The 20,656-nt window shown below is 39.5% G+C and overlaps 1 protein-coding gene and 1 long non-coding RNA gene across 5 annotated transcripts in view; one reads left to right on the plus strand and one right to left on the minus strand.

Moving 5' to 3' along the window:
• The window catches only part of LOC147841347 (uncharacterized), a 70,981-nt gene that overhangs the window by 42,470 nt on the left and 7,855 nt on the right, over window positions 1–20,656 (minus strand). The window lies entirely within an intron of this gene.
• Window positions 1,944–20,656, plus strand: part of arhgap23b (Rho GTPase activating protein 23b) — a 71,938-nt gene continuing 53,225 nt past the window's right edge. For 2 of the 4 annotated variants that reach the window (XR_015503981.1, XM_087276015.1), the window contains exon 1: window positions 1,944–2,571. Coding sequence is in view for 2 of the 4 variants with exons in the window: in XM_087276015.1 (XP_087132141.1) it covers window positions 2,563–2,571 (9 nt within the window). In the remaining 2 variants the exon portion in view is untranslated. Of the gene's footprint in view, window positions 2,572–12,047; window positions 13,119–20,656 lie in introns of those variants that run through there. The other 2 variants (XR_015503980.1, XM_087276014.1) reach the window with 1 other exon arrangement.

Below are 20,656 nucleotides of genomic sequence, written 5' to 3' on the forward strand. Positions count from 1 at the left end.
TTCTGTGCACTTCTTAGTGATCTTGACATTTGTTCTTTCCGTGAGAAAATTATGTAAAGTTATTGTGCTTCTGTTAATGCGAGTAGATCTTACTCACAATAACCGATCCCTTTAACTGTTTGTTCTTTAAGACTTTCTATTTTATGCCTACGGCTGCATGAACTAATATAAATGGCAAATGTGTTCAGAAATGCGCGCTGTGATATATGATCTCTTTAATCTTATTAGGTTTCTTTCATATAATGCTGGTTGATTTGTTTAAAATTGTTAAAATGGCAAGAATTTTTAGAATGAGCTAAAATGTGGCCACGATCACACCGTATGCTGTTTTTTCATTTATAAATCACACTGCAAAAAATTGTGTTGTCATTTGATCTGGGGATGGGGTGCACCAAGCTCCTGATTGGAGCCGAGTCTGATGTATCATTATTGAAAAACTAATTCTAAATTCTAAAAATTGGGTTTCATAATATGTAGAAAGTAATCTAAAAAAAAAAAAAAAAACATCTTTCGGTTTGTCAAACAGCAAACCTGCAGCCATCTAGTGGTAAATGTTATATATTTATTATTATTTATCATTTAAAGATGGCTAAAAATTGTACACTGAACTATCTCAAATTATTTTTCAATGAATTTTTAAATTTTTGTATACATTAAAGGGGCAAAGTAGTTGCGCAGTAGGTAGTGCTGTCGCCTTACAGCAAGAAGGTCGTAATATCCATTATGAAAGTATAACGCACAATACGTTCATACATTATAGGAAATAAAGGCAAGCAATCAGTCAGTATATAGAATGTACGTGGTTCCATTAATTATTAACTTATCTTTGCGCTCAGCCAAAACACGTTACCTGTGAACAAGCAATCGATTCAAAAGACCAAAGTCGGGGAATATGTCGTTAGATATAGACAAGATTAATTAAATATTACATTTAGCAAATATAGTAAGATTAGATCCAGCGGGAGATGCTTAATGACCAGTCCGACCAGCACAGCTCTCATCTGGGTAGAAATGCTGCAGCGCTTGCCCAAGAGTGTGTGTGTGGTCACGTAATGTGCGTTTTCAGTGTTTTGGTGTGGACGGATAGCAGTTTCGAAACGCTGGGTAAAACGCACTAGTGTAAACGGGGCCTAAGCCAAAAAAGAAAATGAATGAAGAATCCTGTCACCATAGAAACTAAAAACCCTGTCATGCACCACACACTTTTGATTACCCACAGAGAGCGGAGAGCTGCTTAAGGACTATTTACACAGAATATATAAACTGCTCCCATTGACTTTCACATTGCTGAGTCATGTTTCTGTTTCAGAGCTTCAGGTAAGCACATTGTGATAAATTTGTTCACCTTTGCCAAGAATTACCAGACCCTTCTGGAGGACCATATGCACCATATGCTTCAAACGTTGTATCCCAAAGACGGTGTGGTGAATTTAGGATGATAAGGCACCAATACACACAGTAAGACTGGTGAAAGAATGGTTTGATAACGTTTCCTTGCCTAGGTGGTTTTGACCCTTGCCTTGTCCTACTGTTTATATTGATTTTTTGCCTCCTGTCCTGACCTTCTGCCTGTTTTGACTATGATCTTGGATGACCTTTATGTTCCTGTTTTCTAACTGTTTGACAGTTGCCTGCCTGACATCTGTTCTTAATAAACTGCATGTGGATTCTCACCTCTGTTGTCGCAGAACCTTACGTGACAGAAGACTGATGATATGTGAAGTGCATGATGGCGTTTGTAGTTCATTAAAGTGTCAGATTTGTAGTTCTACAGCAATCTGCACAGGCTGAATCACTCCTGACTGTGGCAATGTGTGTGTGTGTTTGCAAATAGTTTTGCTTTGTATATTTTTGTATTTTATGTATGTGTATTTATTAATACATAACATGCACATGACTGCACACACACACACACACACACACACGCTTATTAGTTAAATCCTAATCCCAGGATCCCGAGACAGCTAGAAATACCGCATGATGGCAACCCATCAGTCTGAGACATATATATTGGATAAGATTTTTGAGAAGGATATTAACAAGCTAGACAAAAATCTCCATAAAGGAACCGATATGACTGCTGTTGGAAACTGCTCTAGCACTATCTGAAGTCATATGACCTTCCTATCTTACTATCCGTCTGATCCATAGGTCTGATCCTCTTGCTCAGCCATAGCCTTTAATACGCTCTGCGTGTAGAGGCAAAGATAAATGGGGCGGGGGAGGGGATACAGAGGAGGGAGAGACAGCAAGAGAGATGAGGCAAGTTTGCAAAACAAACGCACTATAGAAGACCATGATCATATTTTTGGATAGAGTGAATCAGTAAACAAGAAGGAAAATATGCACTTTTATTGACAAATGTGACTATACGGCTACCACAAAAGAAGAGAGAGACAGAGCGCATACGCAAGAAAAAGCAGAGAAGGGATCATGGCTTCTCTACTGAGATATGGCAACATTCTTTGCCAGACGGAGTTTGCGAGAAAGATGTCGGAAGAGTATGACTGATGAGTAGTACCATGTCAACAACTAGGAGGCTGGGACGTACTCAATGAAGATATGGATCAGGTGAGGTGTCTGGGGGTGGGTCCCACGTAGATCACTCAACTCAACAATTTTCTGAGAGAGAGAGCGAGAGAGAAGCATTCGTATTAGAGTAAAATATATTTGTAGTTTTGGTTAATATGAGTTATTTTTATAGTTGTTTGCTAGCAAGATATCTGTAAGTTGTTTGCTAGCAAGATGTCTGTAAGTTATTTTATTGAAGAATTGGGCACATAGTCAGGAATACATGTTTTGCTTTTTGCAATTATATGCACATATGTTGCTTTTTCTATTTATTTTCAAAATTGGCAATTCTGTGTAAAATCAAAAAAATATTAGATATATCAACTCAAAATAACAGTATTATTTTAACTATTTGTTTTTCTTAATGGAGACAAACATTCACAGTAACAATGAAAGGGAAGAGACTACATGTAATGTTACCATATATTCTGTAGAGGGGTCACAAAACACAATTATGACCTGATTTTTGTAGCAAAATTAGAAAGTTTTCTTTTTAATCCTACACATATTTGATTTGCCTGTGACTTTGCCAATATTTGTTACACTGTTATCAACATAATGTGATAAAGATATTAAAATGTTTTCCTCACTTTTTGAATGGTCGGTTAACTTTTATAATGCAATTGTAACTTTGGAGACACTGGGAGCAGACTTGTGGTTCCAAATGCAGGTTTTAATAGGAAGGTCCATAAAGCAATGGTCAATACAGGGGCAAACAGGTAATCCAGAGTCATAGTCATAAACACAGGCAGATGATCAAAAGACAGGCAGCAAAGAGGGATGAACAAACTAAAAAGCGAGGATCAATACACTGGAATACAAACCAGGAAAATGCTTTGTAATGTTCATGTATAAACAAACTAACAAGGTGAGGGTCAAAACACAGGAAAATAGACCAGGAGAAATGCGTTGTAAGGTTCATGGAATAAACAAGACTCAGGCCCAAATGAATGAATGTGAGGTGCATTTATAGTCCTTGTAATCAGTATAAATGAGCAGCAGCTGTGTCTGTGTGCAAGTGTCCGGATTCTTGTCAGCTTTTATCAGTGTTAATTAGCAAAGGGGTTTCTGGGAGTTGGAGTTTCTTAGCAGTAGTCTCCCATATAGGAAACCCCGCTGGCAATCGGCAAAAAATACAGGTGGTAATCGCCAGCGAAGACAACTCCACTGGCAATCACAACAGAGCCCAATGCAGAAAGGAGGTGGAGCAAAGGAAGATCAGGGGGAGGGATGGAGGGCCAGGACCGTGCAGCGGAGGAGAGCCTGGGCTGTGGTACTGCCGTGAGCCTGGAACATGGAGCTGCAGAGGGCCTGGAAGGTGGAGCATGAAGCTGCGGAGGACCTGGAGCATGGAGCTGCAGAGGACCTGGAGCATGGAGCTGCGAAGGGCCTGGAGCATGGAGCTGCAGAAGGCCTGGAAGGTGGAGTTGAGATATGTCTGGAGGCTTTAGTTCAAGGAGCACTGGCAGTTTGTTAAACCCCAGTGGGTCAGGAGGTTTTTGTTCAAGGAGCACTGGCAGTTCTTTCAACCCCAGTGGGTCAGGAAACTTTGGTTCAAGTAGTACTGGCAGTTCTTTCAAACCCAGTGGGTCAGGAGGCTTTGGTTCAAGGAGTACTGGCAGTTGATATAAACCTAGTGGATCAAGAGGCTTGGGTTCAAGGAGCACAGAGAAGTCACATGGCTCTTGCGGCTCTGGGAAGTCACATGGCTCTGGCGGCTCTGGGAAGTCATACAGCTCTGACAGCCATTTGTGGAACTCAGGTGGCTACTCTGGCCATTCGTAGGACTCAGGTGGCTGCTCTGGCCATTTGTGGGACTCAGGTGGCTGCTCTGGACATTCGTGGGACTCAGGTGACTGCTCTGGCCTTTCGTGGGACTCAGGTGACTGCTCTGGCCTTTTGTGGGACTCAAGTGACTGCTCTGGTCTTTCGTGGGACACAGGTGACTGCTCTGGCCTTCTGTGGTACTCAAATGACTGCTCTGGCCTTTTGTGGGACTCAGGTGACTGCTCTGGTCTTTTGTGGGACTCAGGTGATGGCTGTGGCCTTTCGTGGATTTCAGAAGTGCCTGGCGCTGGCCATTCGAGGGATTCAGAGGATTCTAGTGTTTACCATTTGAGTGATTCAGAGATGTCTGGCGCCTGCAATTCGAGGAATTTAGAGTTTTCTGGTGCCCACTGCTCAGCGAATTCAGAGGGTTCTGGTGCCCACCACTCGAGGAATTCAGAAGGTTCTGAAGCCCACCATTCGAGGAATTCAAAAGTCTCTGGTCCCCGCCATTTGAGGACTTTAGTAGACTCTGGTGCCCGCCATTCGAGGAATTCAAGGGGATCTGTAGCCTGCCATTTAAGGGATTCAAGGGTATCTGGCGCCCGCCATTCAGAAAGTTCAGGTGGCGGCAGCAGCAGCTCTAGCGGCAGTGGCTCTGGTAGTTCTGGTGGCAATGGCCATTTTGTTAACTGGAGGTCTGGAGGCAGCCATTTTGTGAGCTAGAGGACTGGAGGACCATCTTGTGAGCTGGAGGTCTAGGCTGGTGAATAGGGAACAAGAGTACATGAGATGCCAGCATAGTATTGTTAATAGAGGGGGTAGCAAGCCCCGCAGCTGGCAGGTCTTGCTGTCTCTGTCCAGAGTCGTAGTCATAAACACAGGCAGATGATCAAAAAGGCTGCAGACAAGAATGAACAAACTACAAAGCGAGGATCAAACCACGGGAACCAGGAAAACACTTATAGTGATGTGATGTTGTGCGCCAAGGCTTCCTAGCATGTATCAAAAAAACGATACATCTCACAGTGAAGCAGTGTACCGGAGCTTGATTCGTTTTGCCATCATCACATGATCAGTGACGTCTGAAGCTTCATTTTCGCCTATACCCACGTGATTTGGTAAAGTGTATAGCCAGAGATTAGGCGTCGACTGCACTGCAGTCCCACACACCAGTAATTAAATTAAAATGCAATAGTAATTTATAGTAAAAAGGTTTTGACCATACTAAAGTGTATTAGTGTATTTTTTTTACAATAATCTTTAAAAAAAAAAAAACTTGCATATCATAGTATAGTGTTTAACGGAGGCCAGTTGGCGAGTGCAGCCCAATAGCATCGCTCACATAGCCTCCTCCTAGAGCATGCGCCTCCCATGTAGGAATCGCTGGTTTGATCTCCGCTTGGTATGGGACTAGTTGGAATACGATAATTGTAAATATTTTTGAATACCTTGGATTTTACTACAGTCATCGGTGGTGTAATGTGACATACCTTATGTGTAAAACCTAAAGTAATTGAGTATTTTTTTTTTATATTACTGTTGTTGTATTACTACATGAACGAGTTGGTCAGTTATGAACATTTGACATTATTGCAACACAGTGCTTTTCCACACTCTAACCAGAAGAGGTCCTCATCGAGCTCTGATTATGAAAGCTTCAAGTAATGAACCTTTTACTGATACAATTGGGTCAAGCACTTCACTGGTTCAGAAACTTTACTTCACCATCACTACTACTTTACATTACACTACTTTGTAATGTTCATGGATAAACAAACTAAAAAGGCAAGGGTGAAAAACGAGGAGAAACACATAAAGTTCATGAAACAAACAAGACTCTGCCCCAAATGAATGAATGTGAGGTGCATTTATAGTCCTTGTAATCAGTGTAAATTAGCAGCAGCTGTGTCTTTGTGCAAGTGTCCAGATTCTTGTCAGCTGTTATCAGTGTTGATGAGCACAGGGGATTCTGGGAGTTGGAGTTTGCTTAGCGGTAGTCTCCCATATAGGACACCCTGCTGGCAATCAGCAAAAACAACAGAAAGTAATCACCAGCGAAGACAACTCCTCTGGCAATCACAACAGCAATAAACATTGAAAGGCATCTAACCTCTAATTGCTTACACCAGAAACTGAAAGCAATAACTACCCACTACTCCGCTGTGTATGCTCACTGTATGTGTGTGCTCTTACTTCTTACTCATGTGTACATTTTGATAGGTTAGAAGCAAAGGACCAATTTCAAGTATAGGTAATCACACTTGACAATACTCAATTTCAATCTGTCTTATAGTATGTTCCCATTAGAAGTATAACTTAAGCAATAAATTGTCCTTTCTGTGTTGTTTGAAAGTGTTTAAGGTTTCTTAAATTACATCAATTTAGTGGCTTATTGTGCAATTCTGTATGAAAAGATCATGATATCATATATTCATGATTAGTGCTTTTTTATTACTTTGTGGATTTAATGAACAGAACACAACCAACATTAAAGGGCACATAGTTTACCCCTTTTTTTATGATTTAATATTAATATTATGGTTCTTCTGAGTGTGCCAGTTTAGGTTCAGTTCAACACACAGTTCAGATGTTTTTATTATAATGTGTTATAAAGTGTCATGTCAGGGGCGTTTACACAGTTTGCTGTTTTATGGGCGTGTTGCTTCACAGTTTCGGCTTCCCGCCCATCGTAACAAGGGGGCGGAGCCAAGAGCTCCTACGCTCTGTGTTTACAACAGACAGGCTGACAGACAGAGAGAGAAGCTAAGCTATGCTAGGATGAGCATTCAGATGTACATGTACGAGTCGGACACAGACCAAGCAGAGAGTACAAAATCATTTGTGTCTTTGAAACATGAAGTGTCCTGAATCATCGCGCCACGCATTCCAGAACTCCAAACACAAGCCTCCACCAGGGCAAACACAACAGCGCCGCACCAAGCCACTGACCTGAAGCTCCACTGCATGCACCGAGACAGAAACCCACGCCACGCCGAGCCGCTGACTCGAAGCTCCACCGCGCGCACCGCGACAGAAACCCACATCCAAAACTCCGAAATGCACGGCGCCGCACCACGCAAAAAGTACAAGCAATAAATCCGATTACAGCGATAATGAGATAATAAAGAGAATATTGATCTTGTTTTGAGCTCAATGAGCTTTTTATCAAAAAAATAGAGCAAGGGTGTTCCTTCAGTGATTTCGCTTTGACTCAAATGCTGAAAATGGCGGACGTGCAACAAGTAACTGAGGATATGATCATGATGCGAGGCTGTCAATCAATATTAGTGGGCGGGGGGACCGAACTCCTACGTAAAGTTGCGGTCGGTCTGAAAACCGCTCCAATTGGTCCACCGTTTTTTTTGTTGTAAAATTGAAAAAAAAGGACCTTGTGTGTTTATATCACCCCAATATGACAGTCTATACACGATACTTGCACACATGTCTATCCAAACAGCTTGAAAAGTAGATTTTTCACCATAGGTGCCCTTTAATGTAACAGATATCATTAAAGCTCTAAGTGACTATTCAATTAGTGGTCTGTCTCAGCAATAGGCTGATGGGTGATTGGCTAATGGCTAAGATTATGCTCAATATTATTGCTTACACACTGACTGTATATGTGTGTGTAAAAACACACAACCACAGCACATTTAAATGAGACTGAATGAAATCAGTATTTTGCCCCCCAAAAAATGAAATACTGGTTACGATCCTTCTGATGATACCTCGAACTGTGTTTTGTTTTTTTAAATCTAAACATATCTGTCTCAAATACTTTATCAGTACGTTTATTTACTGCTTTGCTATTTTGCTGTTGCTGCAATCTTTAGGCCTTTTGCATAGCCTATTAATGGGTGAACCACCAACGAAAAATAACAATATTTTAAGAAAATACATAATTTTGGATTATATCCTTATAAACATGACAGATCGACCAATGTGCTCGTACGTTCCTGATACACAGATTCATGTGAGGGTAGGCAAATCTTAAACAAATATAGTATGAGGGGTTGGAAGATGAAACTGATTTACTGGCCAATTTAGTGTTGGAGGTTTCATGGCTAAATTTGATCAACCTGGTGGCCAAACTTTATTGCACATTCCAGTAAGAACAAAGTGTGAAGGTTTAATTAACAGAATAATGGCACAATTTTGCTTAAAATATTGCAATGCACACAACATTGTGGGTTGCATATCAAAGTTCAAATAGGTGTGCATCTCACTAGTGCATCTGTGACCAAGACAACAAGTTAAAAAGATTCATATTGATAAGCCCATTGATGACCTTTGCTTACTTTTGTTAATGCCAAACGTTTCAATGGTGCCAGCAGTGAAAATCTTTCAAATGTATTGTTCTCTGATGAGTCCGCTTTCACTGTCTTTCCCACTTCCAACAGAGTTATGGTGTGGAGAAGCCTCAAAGAAGTGTACCACCCAGACATCTGCATGCCCTGAGTGATGCGTGGGGGTGGATTAGTCATAGTTTAGTCATTCCCTATGCCCAGTACTTGTGATAGATTTGTGCAACTCTGCCAAGAATAACCAAACCATTCTGGAAAACCATGTGCAACAAATGCTTCAAATATTGTATCCTGAAGACGGTGTGGTGTATAAGGATGATAAGGCACCAATACACACAATAAGCATGGCCTGCACAGTCACCAGATGTAAATGTTATTAAATATTACTACTTTGGGGTGTTTTTGGAGGAGCGAATCAGGAAATGTTTTCCTCCAACAGCAACACATTATTACCAGTCCACTATTTTGCAAGAATAATAGCTCAAAATCCCTCTGGCCACTATGCAGGACCTGAATCTGCCATTCCCAAGACATACTGATGCTGCATTGGCTGCAAAAGAAGGTCCATCTGAAGCATTATTGTGGTCTAAAACCAAACATACCAGTTAACTGTCCAACCACTGCAAGTGCATACAGAAAACACAAATCCCAGGGCATTTCTGGACAAACCATCCACCTCAGTGATTTGCAGTATGGCTGAGTGATGGTCTGGTAATCAAGTAATTAAGTTACATTTACTCCAGGATCGGACTAAAAACACTTGCATTTTTTCTTATGGCAGTGAAAACCCCCCACATATAGCAGTCTACTCATTATTTAAAAAATGCAAATGGGCTATTTTATTTTTTAATCATGATTACGACTAAAGCAGTGTGCTTTTTAGTGACATTTTGCTTTTGAGATGACCAAGGAAAAGTGTCTCTTTTGACTTGATTTCACCCTAATACAAAAAGCCACATGGTGCACTTTATGTCATCTCCCCAAAGGCATAACATTAGTCAAGTTTCACTGAACTAGATAGCCTGCTGGTAAAGCACGTGTTATCAGCTACACCAGGACATTTTTATGTAATGAAAAGTAGGCAAGTTTACTGGTGCTACACAACAACAAAACATAATCTGCCTATTTCACCACAATAGATTGATAGCATATTACATATGGATGTATCCTTAATGCAAGGCTTCTCTCACATACTCCTCCATGGCCTTCTGTTCAGGGATGGTGAGAGAATAAATTTTAACTCTGTAAACTAGTTTACCCAGGAGGCTGTCAATGGTGTAGTCCCTTGGTCTGTGAGGTGGTAGTCTGGGCAGAAAACTTAACTGAACTGGGATGTCGACAGAATTTCAACGGGCCTTTTATGGAAGTTGAGTTTACTTAATGGAATCATTGGAGCAGGGGACAGGGGTCCAGGAAGGATAGGGAAACAACCAAGAAAACAGCAACCACCCCACTTCATGACAGTGGGATCCTCTAGACCTAACAGTGTGCTGTTCTCAGTATGGAGTTTTCTGATGCTCAGTTAAACAGGACCAATACTGTGTCAGAAGTGTCCATGGACTAAAGGAGTTCCAGTTATGGACTGGATCTGATAGGGGGTGCAGTTGAGAAATTACTTTAGCTGGAGTTGACTACATAGTTCTGCAAAGATAATTTTACCGGCTGACCCAGAGTCAAGAAAATCAGGGACTGAAACACAGTACTGAAATGCAGTGAGTTCTTCAAATGTGATTAAAGGTTGTGCATTTACAGGGGAAGCAGAAACCAAACTCAGACTGTGGGACAGGCCAGCACTTTCATTTAATGCTTGGATGAGATGCGCTGTAGAGGAGTGGCAGATTTACTGCCACTGTAATGCTCAGACCTGGCTGAGTGCTAGCCACAGTAAAGGTGATGTGAGAGCTGTGAGAGCATCCACTAATCACAACACTACATCACAGTTGATGCCAATGACATGCCCAGGGATAATGTAAGTTAAAAACTTTGAAACACTGCTGCTGATTGCACTGTCACATCATTGGAATGCACATGTTTCAGCTGCTGCTGCTTTCTCACAATGCATATTGGCTTCTCTGAAGCAAGAATCTGTGTGACTGCAAAAATTCCATTTAAATACCCATATGTATGGGAGTGGTCTCAAATGCAGATTGCATTTTCCAATTTTCATTGGCTCTTTTTAAACAAAGTCAGAGATTCTAGTCTCCTGTTGCTGACACATCACAGACAAAAACCCAATATCTAGCATTCTAAATATTCAAGACCAGTTGGCCGACTCGACCCCATTGGTCAGAAATGACAAGCTGCAGCCAACAAGAGAGCAAGTCAAGAGCTGAATGAACGTTGTGTTTAGGAGCTCAACAGAAAAGTCTGTGATTGGCCAAATTGGTCATCATTGCACTCACTTCACCCTGTTTACACAAACACAAGAGCATATTAAAGTCAAGTCTATCCACTGAACTATCCAGATATAAGTGATTGATCCATTGACACATCAGCTTATTGATGCTGTCAATTGGTCCCTTGAATGCTTTCGGATAGATTTCAAATGTTGTTTGAAAGAATAGTGCTCTGTTCTTTCTGACAGCTCCACCCTCAACCATTCATTCGCTGTGGTTTTGGAGCTGGACAGAGCTGTTGGGGAAAAGATGTTGTTTACACCACAGTGATTTAAAGACACAAAATCAAGTCATCTAGTCTCAATGCCACAGTGAAGTGCCGATATTTAAAGTTGTGTAATGTGAAATAGGCTTAAGTGGAATCCCCAATCTCGTTAGTCACATTGTAATGCATAGTGACCAACTGAAAGGACATGGCAAAGTATGTGACTACTTGTGTACATAGGATTTTGTTTTAAATAAATTTGCACAGATTTCAAATAAACATCTTTCACGTTGACGTTGTCAATTGTCGTTTGTGTAATATTGAGTGTGCACTGTGAATACTTTCCTGATTCCATGTTTTTTCCACCACAATCAGAAAAGTCGTGATGTTGAATTTACAAAAACATCTGCAATGTGATGTGTGCAGTATTAAATTATATGAATGAATAGAATATTACATAAGCTACATTGCAAACTGTTTAGTATCAAATAAAGTAGTATTGCATTCTGTTTATTATGCTCTGATGCAAACCAAAGACTTGTAGGAATATATTCTGTGGTCTACTGTATATTAGATTCTTAAGTTTATAGCCTTAAATGAAGGAAAGCAAAAGAGACAGTTAGGTCTCTGAATTTAAAATGAGCTGACAGAGATACAAAGCAAGTCAACCGAAGAGAGAGAGGGAGGAATAAGAAGAAGGGGAGGGAGATGGAGGGAGGGATGGAAGGAGTAAGGGAGAGTGGGAGGAGGAAAGAGAGATATAGAGACGGAGAGAGAGGTGTGCATGTAGGAAAAGAGCTCATTACATCAGCGGCAGGACTGACTGGACTGGGGATTGATAAAGAGATGGAGAGAGGGACAGAGCCATGGAATGGAGACGAGGTCAATCACGTGTCTGCATGGAAATGTTCACATTGAGCTGACAGATTCAAAGACTGATGCTTTGTGACAAACGTTCAGCTAGAAAATAGAACGTTCAACTCCACAATTGATGAGAGAAACAAAGCAAGTGGACATAGGAAAACTATCATAATTTTTTGATAATACTGATATGACCCGCTTGCATCTAACAGAACAGCCTGAGAAGAGGGAACAGCACACTCTGGTTCTGTCCATTTTGGCACTTGAGGTTACTCCTCGTGACTGAAGAATTTTGCCAAAAGGGAGAAGCTCTGAATCATTTTGCACATCAAGAATCCTTGACCTCGTTGCATTTAAATATTGGCTTGTTGGATGTAGAAAAAAAGAGTAAATCTAAGAAAGAAAAGGGAGGATGAGGACATCTCTCAGTTTGTAGATAATACAGAAAGGAATTATGTCTCACAAAGTGTAGCTGGATCTAAACAAGTTTGTAGGTTTTTTTTTTTTATCATAAGGCATCTTGGGTAATTACTAAATATGTGTAAAGAGCCACAGACCAGCAGGTATGGGACAGATCTAAATCTTCTCAGGATTTCCACTACTAGCTCCTGGATAAACCAATACATTTGAGTGGATGGCCAAGATTTAGGCTAATTTAGAATAACGCAATGTAAGCTAAGAATCATCAGAAATGACTGTTGGCTTGTTGATCACCAAGGAAATAAGTGAAGAGAAGAGTTCTTGTGTTTGTGAGGAGGTTAGAACATTCATCAATGTGGTGGTGACACTGTACATTTTGTCAGGCCAATAATGTGCTCAGTAAAGCGGCACATATCCGGAGTCCCATCTCCAATGGGTAAAGATTGGTGCTTTGAGTTTTCATTGGGAGTGGATTGCAGCAATCCAGAACCACGCTGCATATGGTTGGTGATTCTTAGGAACTCCAGTGTCCTGCCTTGCTGTACTCCAAAGGTCTCTGGAACTGGCATGATACATTGGGATCTAAAAATGGTAAGAAATCAAATATGTGACTTAAAGCGATTTGATTGTCACTTTATGTTTTTCTTTCATGTCAAAGTATATTTTGTTTCCTGAGATCACAAATTGGCATGTCACATTAGCGAATAGCTGTTTGTGCTTGTGTGAGTCTAGCAGGTCTTTAATACAGTGGGTACTGTACAATATGTGTTGCATTAGTTTTTGGCATGTGATAGTCAAGTACTGTATATTGTCAGATAAATGTACCATGTTTTTTTTTTTTTTTGGTTAAAATTAGGAATGTCAGATAAGGCTGTGCTTACTGTGCTGTGTGTTAAAAGAGCTTGGAGATGACAAGTGAGGGGAAAAACATTCAGAGTGGCTACTGTGTTTGTAGTTAGCAGTTGTGTGTTAGATACACTGTATATGTTAGTGGGAGTGATTATGCAACCTTGTAGACCACTTGTTTTGTTCTATGTATGTTTACTAGCCAGTAAATGTACTGCTTTAAAGAATAAGAATGAAAAAATATATCAATAAAATAGTAAAATATAATTAGATTTGTCTGCTTGTATAATGTGAGCCTCTGAAAAAAAAATTAAAATGCCAGAAAGCCATAGTGGTACAAGCTACTTAAATAGTACTTAAACGTGCTCTTGTTTTGTACATTTTTAGTCATGTTAGTATCATCAATGTCATGATTAAATGTTAATTTTAATGTAAGAGTAAATAAATCTCTTTGATAAGATCTGTTGTTTCATTATCAATCAATCCATCAATCCTTATTTTATAAGGCATTATAAAAATCATAACACAACAAAGCACCGAACAGGAAACACAAAAGTCATAATGGCAATTAATAAGAATATTTAACATATAAAACCAGTAAAAAGCGTGCACGTAATAGCTGTCAGTACCTTGTAAATGTTTTGGATAAAAAAAGAAACAGAATTGTTTCTGAGAAAGAAGATATGCTACTATTGATTATTAAGAATATCCCATTAATGCTCTCACAAATTTAATATATTGGAAATCTATACATATATGCAATTTTTTGACTGACGATGAAAACTAACTCAACATACATGAATGGTTAGACGATAATTTCAGTTCCTTAGATAGTGCTCGCCTTTGGGATCTGTCATTGCTAGGCAACGCTTAACCATTCTCACAGAGGATGACAAACTGACAAATCATTGCTGCAGTTCTGATACAACTTTTGTTTATGGAGGGGATTAAAAAGCACTACAGTGTTTGGGTGTGCTGCGTATGTCTGAGGTAATTAGTCTATCATTATTACTGAAAAGTGTATACTCCATACAATGTGTGAAGAGAATCGCAGATGAGTCGCCGATGTCTGTGAGATATTTGGCATGCTAAATATCTGGAGCTGTCGGCGATTCAAATCATGCCGTGTGAATTGAGTTTTGACTGAAAATAACATCAGCGATCACCTACAGCCAATGAGAGAGCAGCTTTCACTTGTGTGCTGCAGGCCAGCGGTAGGCTGGGGGAGAAGTTAAAGCGCTCTTTTTCGGTTTATTTGGACCCACGAAATGGAGGAAAAATTAATGGAGATTTGACAGGATGCAGGAGCAACTGTGTCTGTTTGACGTTTCATACAGAAAGAAATTAGTTTATTATCAACATTGAGGAGAAATGGCTAATTCCCTTTAAACCCAGGTGAGCAAACATGTACATGTTCTACCCCATTAAAGGCTTCTTTCTCATAATGTAGTTAATAACAAAATATATACTACATGTTTTTGGCTGTGAGACGTAGTTTGGACGAAGTTGTCGGCGATTCTTCCTATAGTAAAGTCATGCAATGTGAAAGTCCCTATCGCCGATCCATCTTGCAGTATAAACAAAGCAGCGACAAAACGCTAGCCCAGATAGTCATGCAGTGTGAAAACATCTGTGACATGACCACTTTGAAAATCATGCAGTCTGAACTCGGCATTAGTTGTAGTTACATGATTTGCAGTGCATTGTGAAATGTTGGTGTGTGTCACGCTGTATGCACGTTGATCCCTATTTAAGAACATATAGTGTTGTGTATCATCAGCGTAACAGTGTAAACTAACACCATGTTTTTTTATGATATCATCTAGCGGTAACAGGTATACATATATAAAAACATATATAAAAATAAATATAAATATGAAAAGCAAATAGCCAAGAACTGACGTTTGGGGTATCCTAGAGTGTACTTTTGTACACAATGCCCTTTCTTCAACTGAAAAAAAAAAAAAAAACATTTAGAACGTTCTGATAGGTGCACCAAGCCAATGCAGTTCCAGCAATAGCACACAATTTTTTAACCTTATGAGAATGTTGTGATCAGTAGTATCAAATGCAGCATTGACATCCCTAGTAGCAAAGAATTCTGGCCCAGATTTGGCAAAAAGCTGGCACAGCAGGCATTCATCCGGCACTGGCATACAGCATGTGGGCCAAACATGGCCTGGGTTTGGCAGAGGTGGCACCATTTTTAAGGCGGCACACAAGATTTGGGCCAGATGAAAAACGTAGTATTTGGCCCAGATTAAAAATTTGATAAGTGGGCCATGTGAGTTACACTAAAATAATTTTTGAGTAAAGAAAAAAAATTCTACCAATCAGGTCACTTTGAGAAAAAGCGTGCCCATAGTGTGCCTAAAGCGCATCACTCCATGGGTTTATCAATTTCATTGCAATCGTGACACACCAACCTATCTGGCCCAGTTTAGGCCCAGTTATGAGTTATTAACTTGGCTGAGACTTGGCCCAGATATGGTCTGTGTTTGGCCCTTGTCTGGAAGCCAGATTTGGTCCAGTCATGTACCGTAATTCACTGCGGCATGTGGGCCAAGCAAAACCTGATTGTGTGGGCCAGAGCTGGGCCAGAGAAATTTGCTATGTGGGATACAACAACACTAACAGTAAGAAAACCATGATCAGATGGTAAAAGCAGATCATTTGTAGCTTTGATGAGTGCTGTTTCAGTGCCCTAAATCCTGGTTGAATTTTCTCAGAAACATTCTTTCTTTTTCACACATCCAGCTCCTTTAGAGTTGAGTGCCATCGTATAGGTGTGGCTGAGATGAAACCTGTATGCATTTCCCTATTACTGTGCTCCCAGGTGTTATGGAGAGAGTCTGCTGGATTCATTATATGAAAGTTTTAATTTTGACCTCTGAGGAAGCAAAACTCAAGCTCTGGACTATTAACTGAAGTTGTTAAGAACATGCTCTTCTCTGAGACAATTGTCATAAAGAAATCATAGACAATAAGGTCAAGTTTCTCCTATTTTGGAATTAATGTCTCTAACTCAGTCAACTGTCTTGTTGGTTCAGTGGTGGAGTTGGGAGACTCAAGGACTCTTCATATTCAATGACTTATTAAATGAAGGAACCTTTAGGCTGTGGCCTGAAAGTGAGCTAAAGGCCCGTTTCCACTGAGTGGTAGAGTACGGTACGGTACTGTTCGGTATGCTTTTAAGGCCGTTTACACTGTCAAAAGGTACCTAAAAGTGAACCGTACCCTTCCACTTTATGGGTACTCTTTGCAAAGGTTACCTAGCTTGGCAAAAGGGTACCAAAAGGTGGAGATAGATGCGCAGCTGAAAACTCATGCACTAGCCAGAATGAAAACAAATGTTTTAAATACACAGCCGAGACATTACACCATAATAATATAATACATATAATAACGAGCCATGGTCGACCCATACTCAAATAGACGTTGTTGTCGTCTTGATGAACAGCCACAAAATCAAAAATAAGTGCAGATTCCACTCCCAGTTTAGGCTGTCTAAAGCGCGAGGGTGTCATGATTGCTATCAATCTATGTTGGAAAAGACTGCTGGTGAACTACAGACCCATAATGAACTACAATTCCCTACATTCCGCTTTGCACACACTGGACTCCATTTCCATTAATCTCACACACAGCTGAAACCCATTATCATGAATTGTTTGGACTATAAATACATCTTAAGAATCTGAGTTCATTATTGAGTCTTTGTATGTCATGTGAATGTTTTGTTATGTTATATGGATGTTTTGTTATGTACATGTTCCAGAGCCTGAATCTTGTTTGAGTTTTTTTTTTTATATACTTTTTAAGTTTTCACAAAGACTGTATCATTAAAACTGCACTTGAATCCTACCTTTTGTCCTAGTCTCATCATCGCTTTCTCGCTTGTGCTCACATACACGGCTATATTTAAAATAACAAAATTCTTGAGCTGATGATAATAACATGCATGTGATTATTGAAGGGCATTCAAACATGTCAGAAATTAACATCATCCCCTTCTGGGCTATTATTTTGTCCTTCTGTTAAGTGACAATGACAACAGAGGTGAGAATCCACATGCAGTTTTATTAGCGATGTCAGGCAAGCAGTGGTCAATACAGGAGCAAGCAGATGTATGAGGGCAATCCAAAGTCGTAGTCAATTAACAGGCAGGGGTTCGTTCTTCGTACCTCGCTTAAATAATCTAAGATGATTTGGTAGATCCGGGGTCTTTTAATCTTGATAACTGACCTCTCGCTAATTTGGTTCTACAAACAAGTTCGCGAATCAGATTAAAATGTCTGGATGAACTGATCTGAGATCGCTGCGTGTGTATTGAAGGACAGATCTGTCGATCCTTGAAATCATGATCAGCAATGCCATGATTGGCTGACGGCACAGCAGCGTAATGACATCATCTGATTAATATTCAATTATTCATGTGAGCAAAATTACATCAAATTAGCAGCAAACGGTTTGTTAAATATGACACGCAATAACTTTCCACATTTGTTGTGAGCTGCAGGCTTTACACTTGTGTCAAGAGGATTCATCGTGTATTTCAATGCATATCAATGTATTTAGTTCTACATTTAAAAAAGATTTTCTTTATTAAAGTAGCCGGTTTATTAATCACTGTATGGAATAACTGGATGTTTACGAAAGCATTTTGATATTGGTAAAGGCGTGTGCAACTTTTGTGAAACATCAAATCACTGGCATATTAACTGCCAAAACATGTTTATGACTGCATTAATGTATTATTTATTGTTTTAAAAGTCACATATTCTGCATTTCTATTATCATACACAATTTGTACTAAAGCGATCTAAAAAGTAATAAGATAATTCATATCAATAAGTTTTCTCTTTGCACCACCAGGTGGCAGTCTTTGTACTTTTATTTTGGGGGTGCAGATTGCATAAGTTTTAATAATATATATAACTTTATTATTTTATTGATAACTGTAACTTTATATATATAGTTATATATTTACTATTTTCCCAAGTGTATAACTACTACTGTAAGAAAATATCAGAATTCGGTACATACTTTCTCTATTATCTTTGCATGCACTGAGCTGATCTAATCCTGTTTATATGATTTGAACCTGCTTCTGATCAGGTTTGATCTAGCAGAACTGTTGCTATGACAACAACTCTCGGATTAGCTTTGAAGAACGAAACGATCCTGGATCGTGTCAAATCGTCAATATCCAAATCCAGCTAACTGAGTAATCCACGTACGAAGAACGGACCCCTGATTGTCACAAGGCAAGCAGCAATCAGGATGAAACAAATAAACGCGGCAAAGGATCAAAACACGACAAAGGCAGCCAAGTTGTAGTGTCACCTAAATGATAACAAGACTCAGTCATGAGTGTTTCAAAGTGAGCTGTCTATATGTGTGTGTAAACAGTACTTGAACAGCATCAGCTGTGTGTATGCAATCAGTCAGAATCTGGAACAGGTTGTGTGTGTGAAGCATGGCTGGTTCTTGTCCATTTACCAGCAGATTTGTAGTTCATGTGAATGTGAGTGTTTACCAGCAACCTTTGGTGGTTAGAATGCTGGGGTCTGTTCTTCGTACCTCGCTTAAATTATCTAAGATGATTTGGCAGATCCTGGATCTTTTAATCTTGATAACTGATCTCTCGCTAATTTGGTTCTTCAAAAAAGTTTGTGAATCAGATTAGAATGTCTGGATGAACTGATCTGAGATCGCTGCATGTGTTGTGAAGGACCGATCTATCGATCCTCGAAATCATGATCAGCAATGCAACGATTGGCTGACGGCAAAGCAGCGTAATGACATCATCTGATTAATATTCAATTATCCATGTGAGCAAAATTACAACAAATTAGCAGTAAACGGTTTGTTAAATATGACTCGCAATAACTTTCGCCCTTTGTTATGAGTGGCAGGCTTTACACTGTCATGTGTCAAGAATATTCATCATGTATTTTAATGCATATCAATGTATTTAGATCTACATTTAGAAAAGATTTTCTTTATTATAGTAGCCGCTTTTTTTTTTAAATCCGTGTAAAGAATAACTGGATGTTTACAAAAGCATTTTGATATTGGTAAAGGTATCTGCAACTTTTATGAAGCATCAAATCACCAACATATTAACTGTTAAAACATGTTTATGACTGCATAAATGTATTATTGCTTTTTTTAAAAATCACATATTGTGCATTTCTATTATCACACACAAATTGTACTAAAGCAATCTAAAAAGTTCATATCAATAAGTTTTCTCTTTGCACCACCAGGTGGCAGTCTTTGTACTTTCATTTTGGGGGTACAGATTGCATAAGTTTTATTAATATATAACTTTCTTTATTTTACTAATAACTAAAACTTTATATATTTTTAAAAAATATATAGTATTTAACCAAGTGTATGTAACTACTACTGTAAAAAATATCAGAATTCGGTACATACTTTTTGTATTAACTTTGCTTGAACTGAGCTGATCTAATCCTGTTTATATGAATTAAACCTGCTTCCGACCAGGTTTGATCTACCAGAATTGTGACTTTGACAACAACTCTCAGATCAGTTTTGAAGAACGAAATGATCCTGGATCATGTCAAATCGTCAAAAACCAAATCCAGCTAACTGAGTAATCCACGTATGAAGAACGGACCCCTGGTGAACATTACACATGGCAAGAAAAATCCTTATGGGTTTTTAGTAAATTGGAATTGAATTCACAGTAACAATTTAAAGGGCACATAGTTTACCCATTTTTTCATATTTATTATAAGTCTTTTGTGTCCCCAGAATGTGTCTGTTACGTTTCAGCTCAAAACACCCATCAGAGTATTTATTATAGCTGTTTGAAATGTCTGTATTATAGCTGGGAAAAGGTTGTTGCTGTTTTTTTGCACTGGGCCTTTAAGGCTAGTCATCCCCGCCCACCGTTCCCACATGTCTGTCAGCAATATGCCTCAATCGCCGCCCTCGGCTGCCTCAGGAAGCAGATCTCACGTAACGTTTGCGAGAACTTTACCAATCAGTATTTGATGCGTTTTTTTTTTTTTTTTGTGGAGTTGCAACAATAAGTTCACGCACACACAGCGTAGACATGCAGACACAGACACACACAAAGCACAGACACGTAGAGCAGAAACACTCACACAGACATAGCGTAGACACGCAGACACACACAAACATAGGACAGACACGTAGCGCAGACACAAAAACACATACATAGCGTAGACACACAGACACACACACACACACACAAACACACACATACATAGCGTAGACATGCAGAC

Source organism: Danio rerio, chromosome 12, assembly GCF_052040795.2.
Source record: "Danio rerio strain M-AB ecotype USA chromosome 12, GRCz13ab, whole genome shotgun sequence".
Taxonomy (NCBI): Eukaryota; Metazoa; Chordata; class Actinopteri; order Cypriniformes; family Danionidae; genus Danio; species Danio rerio.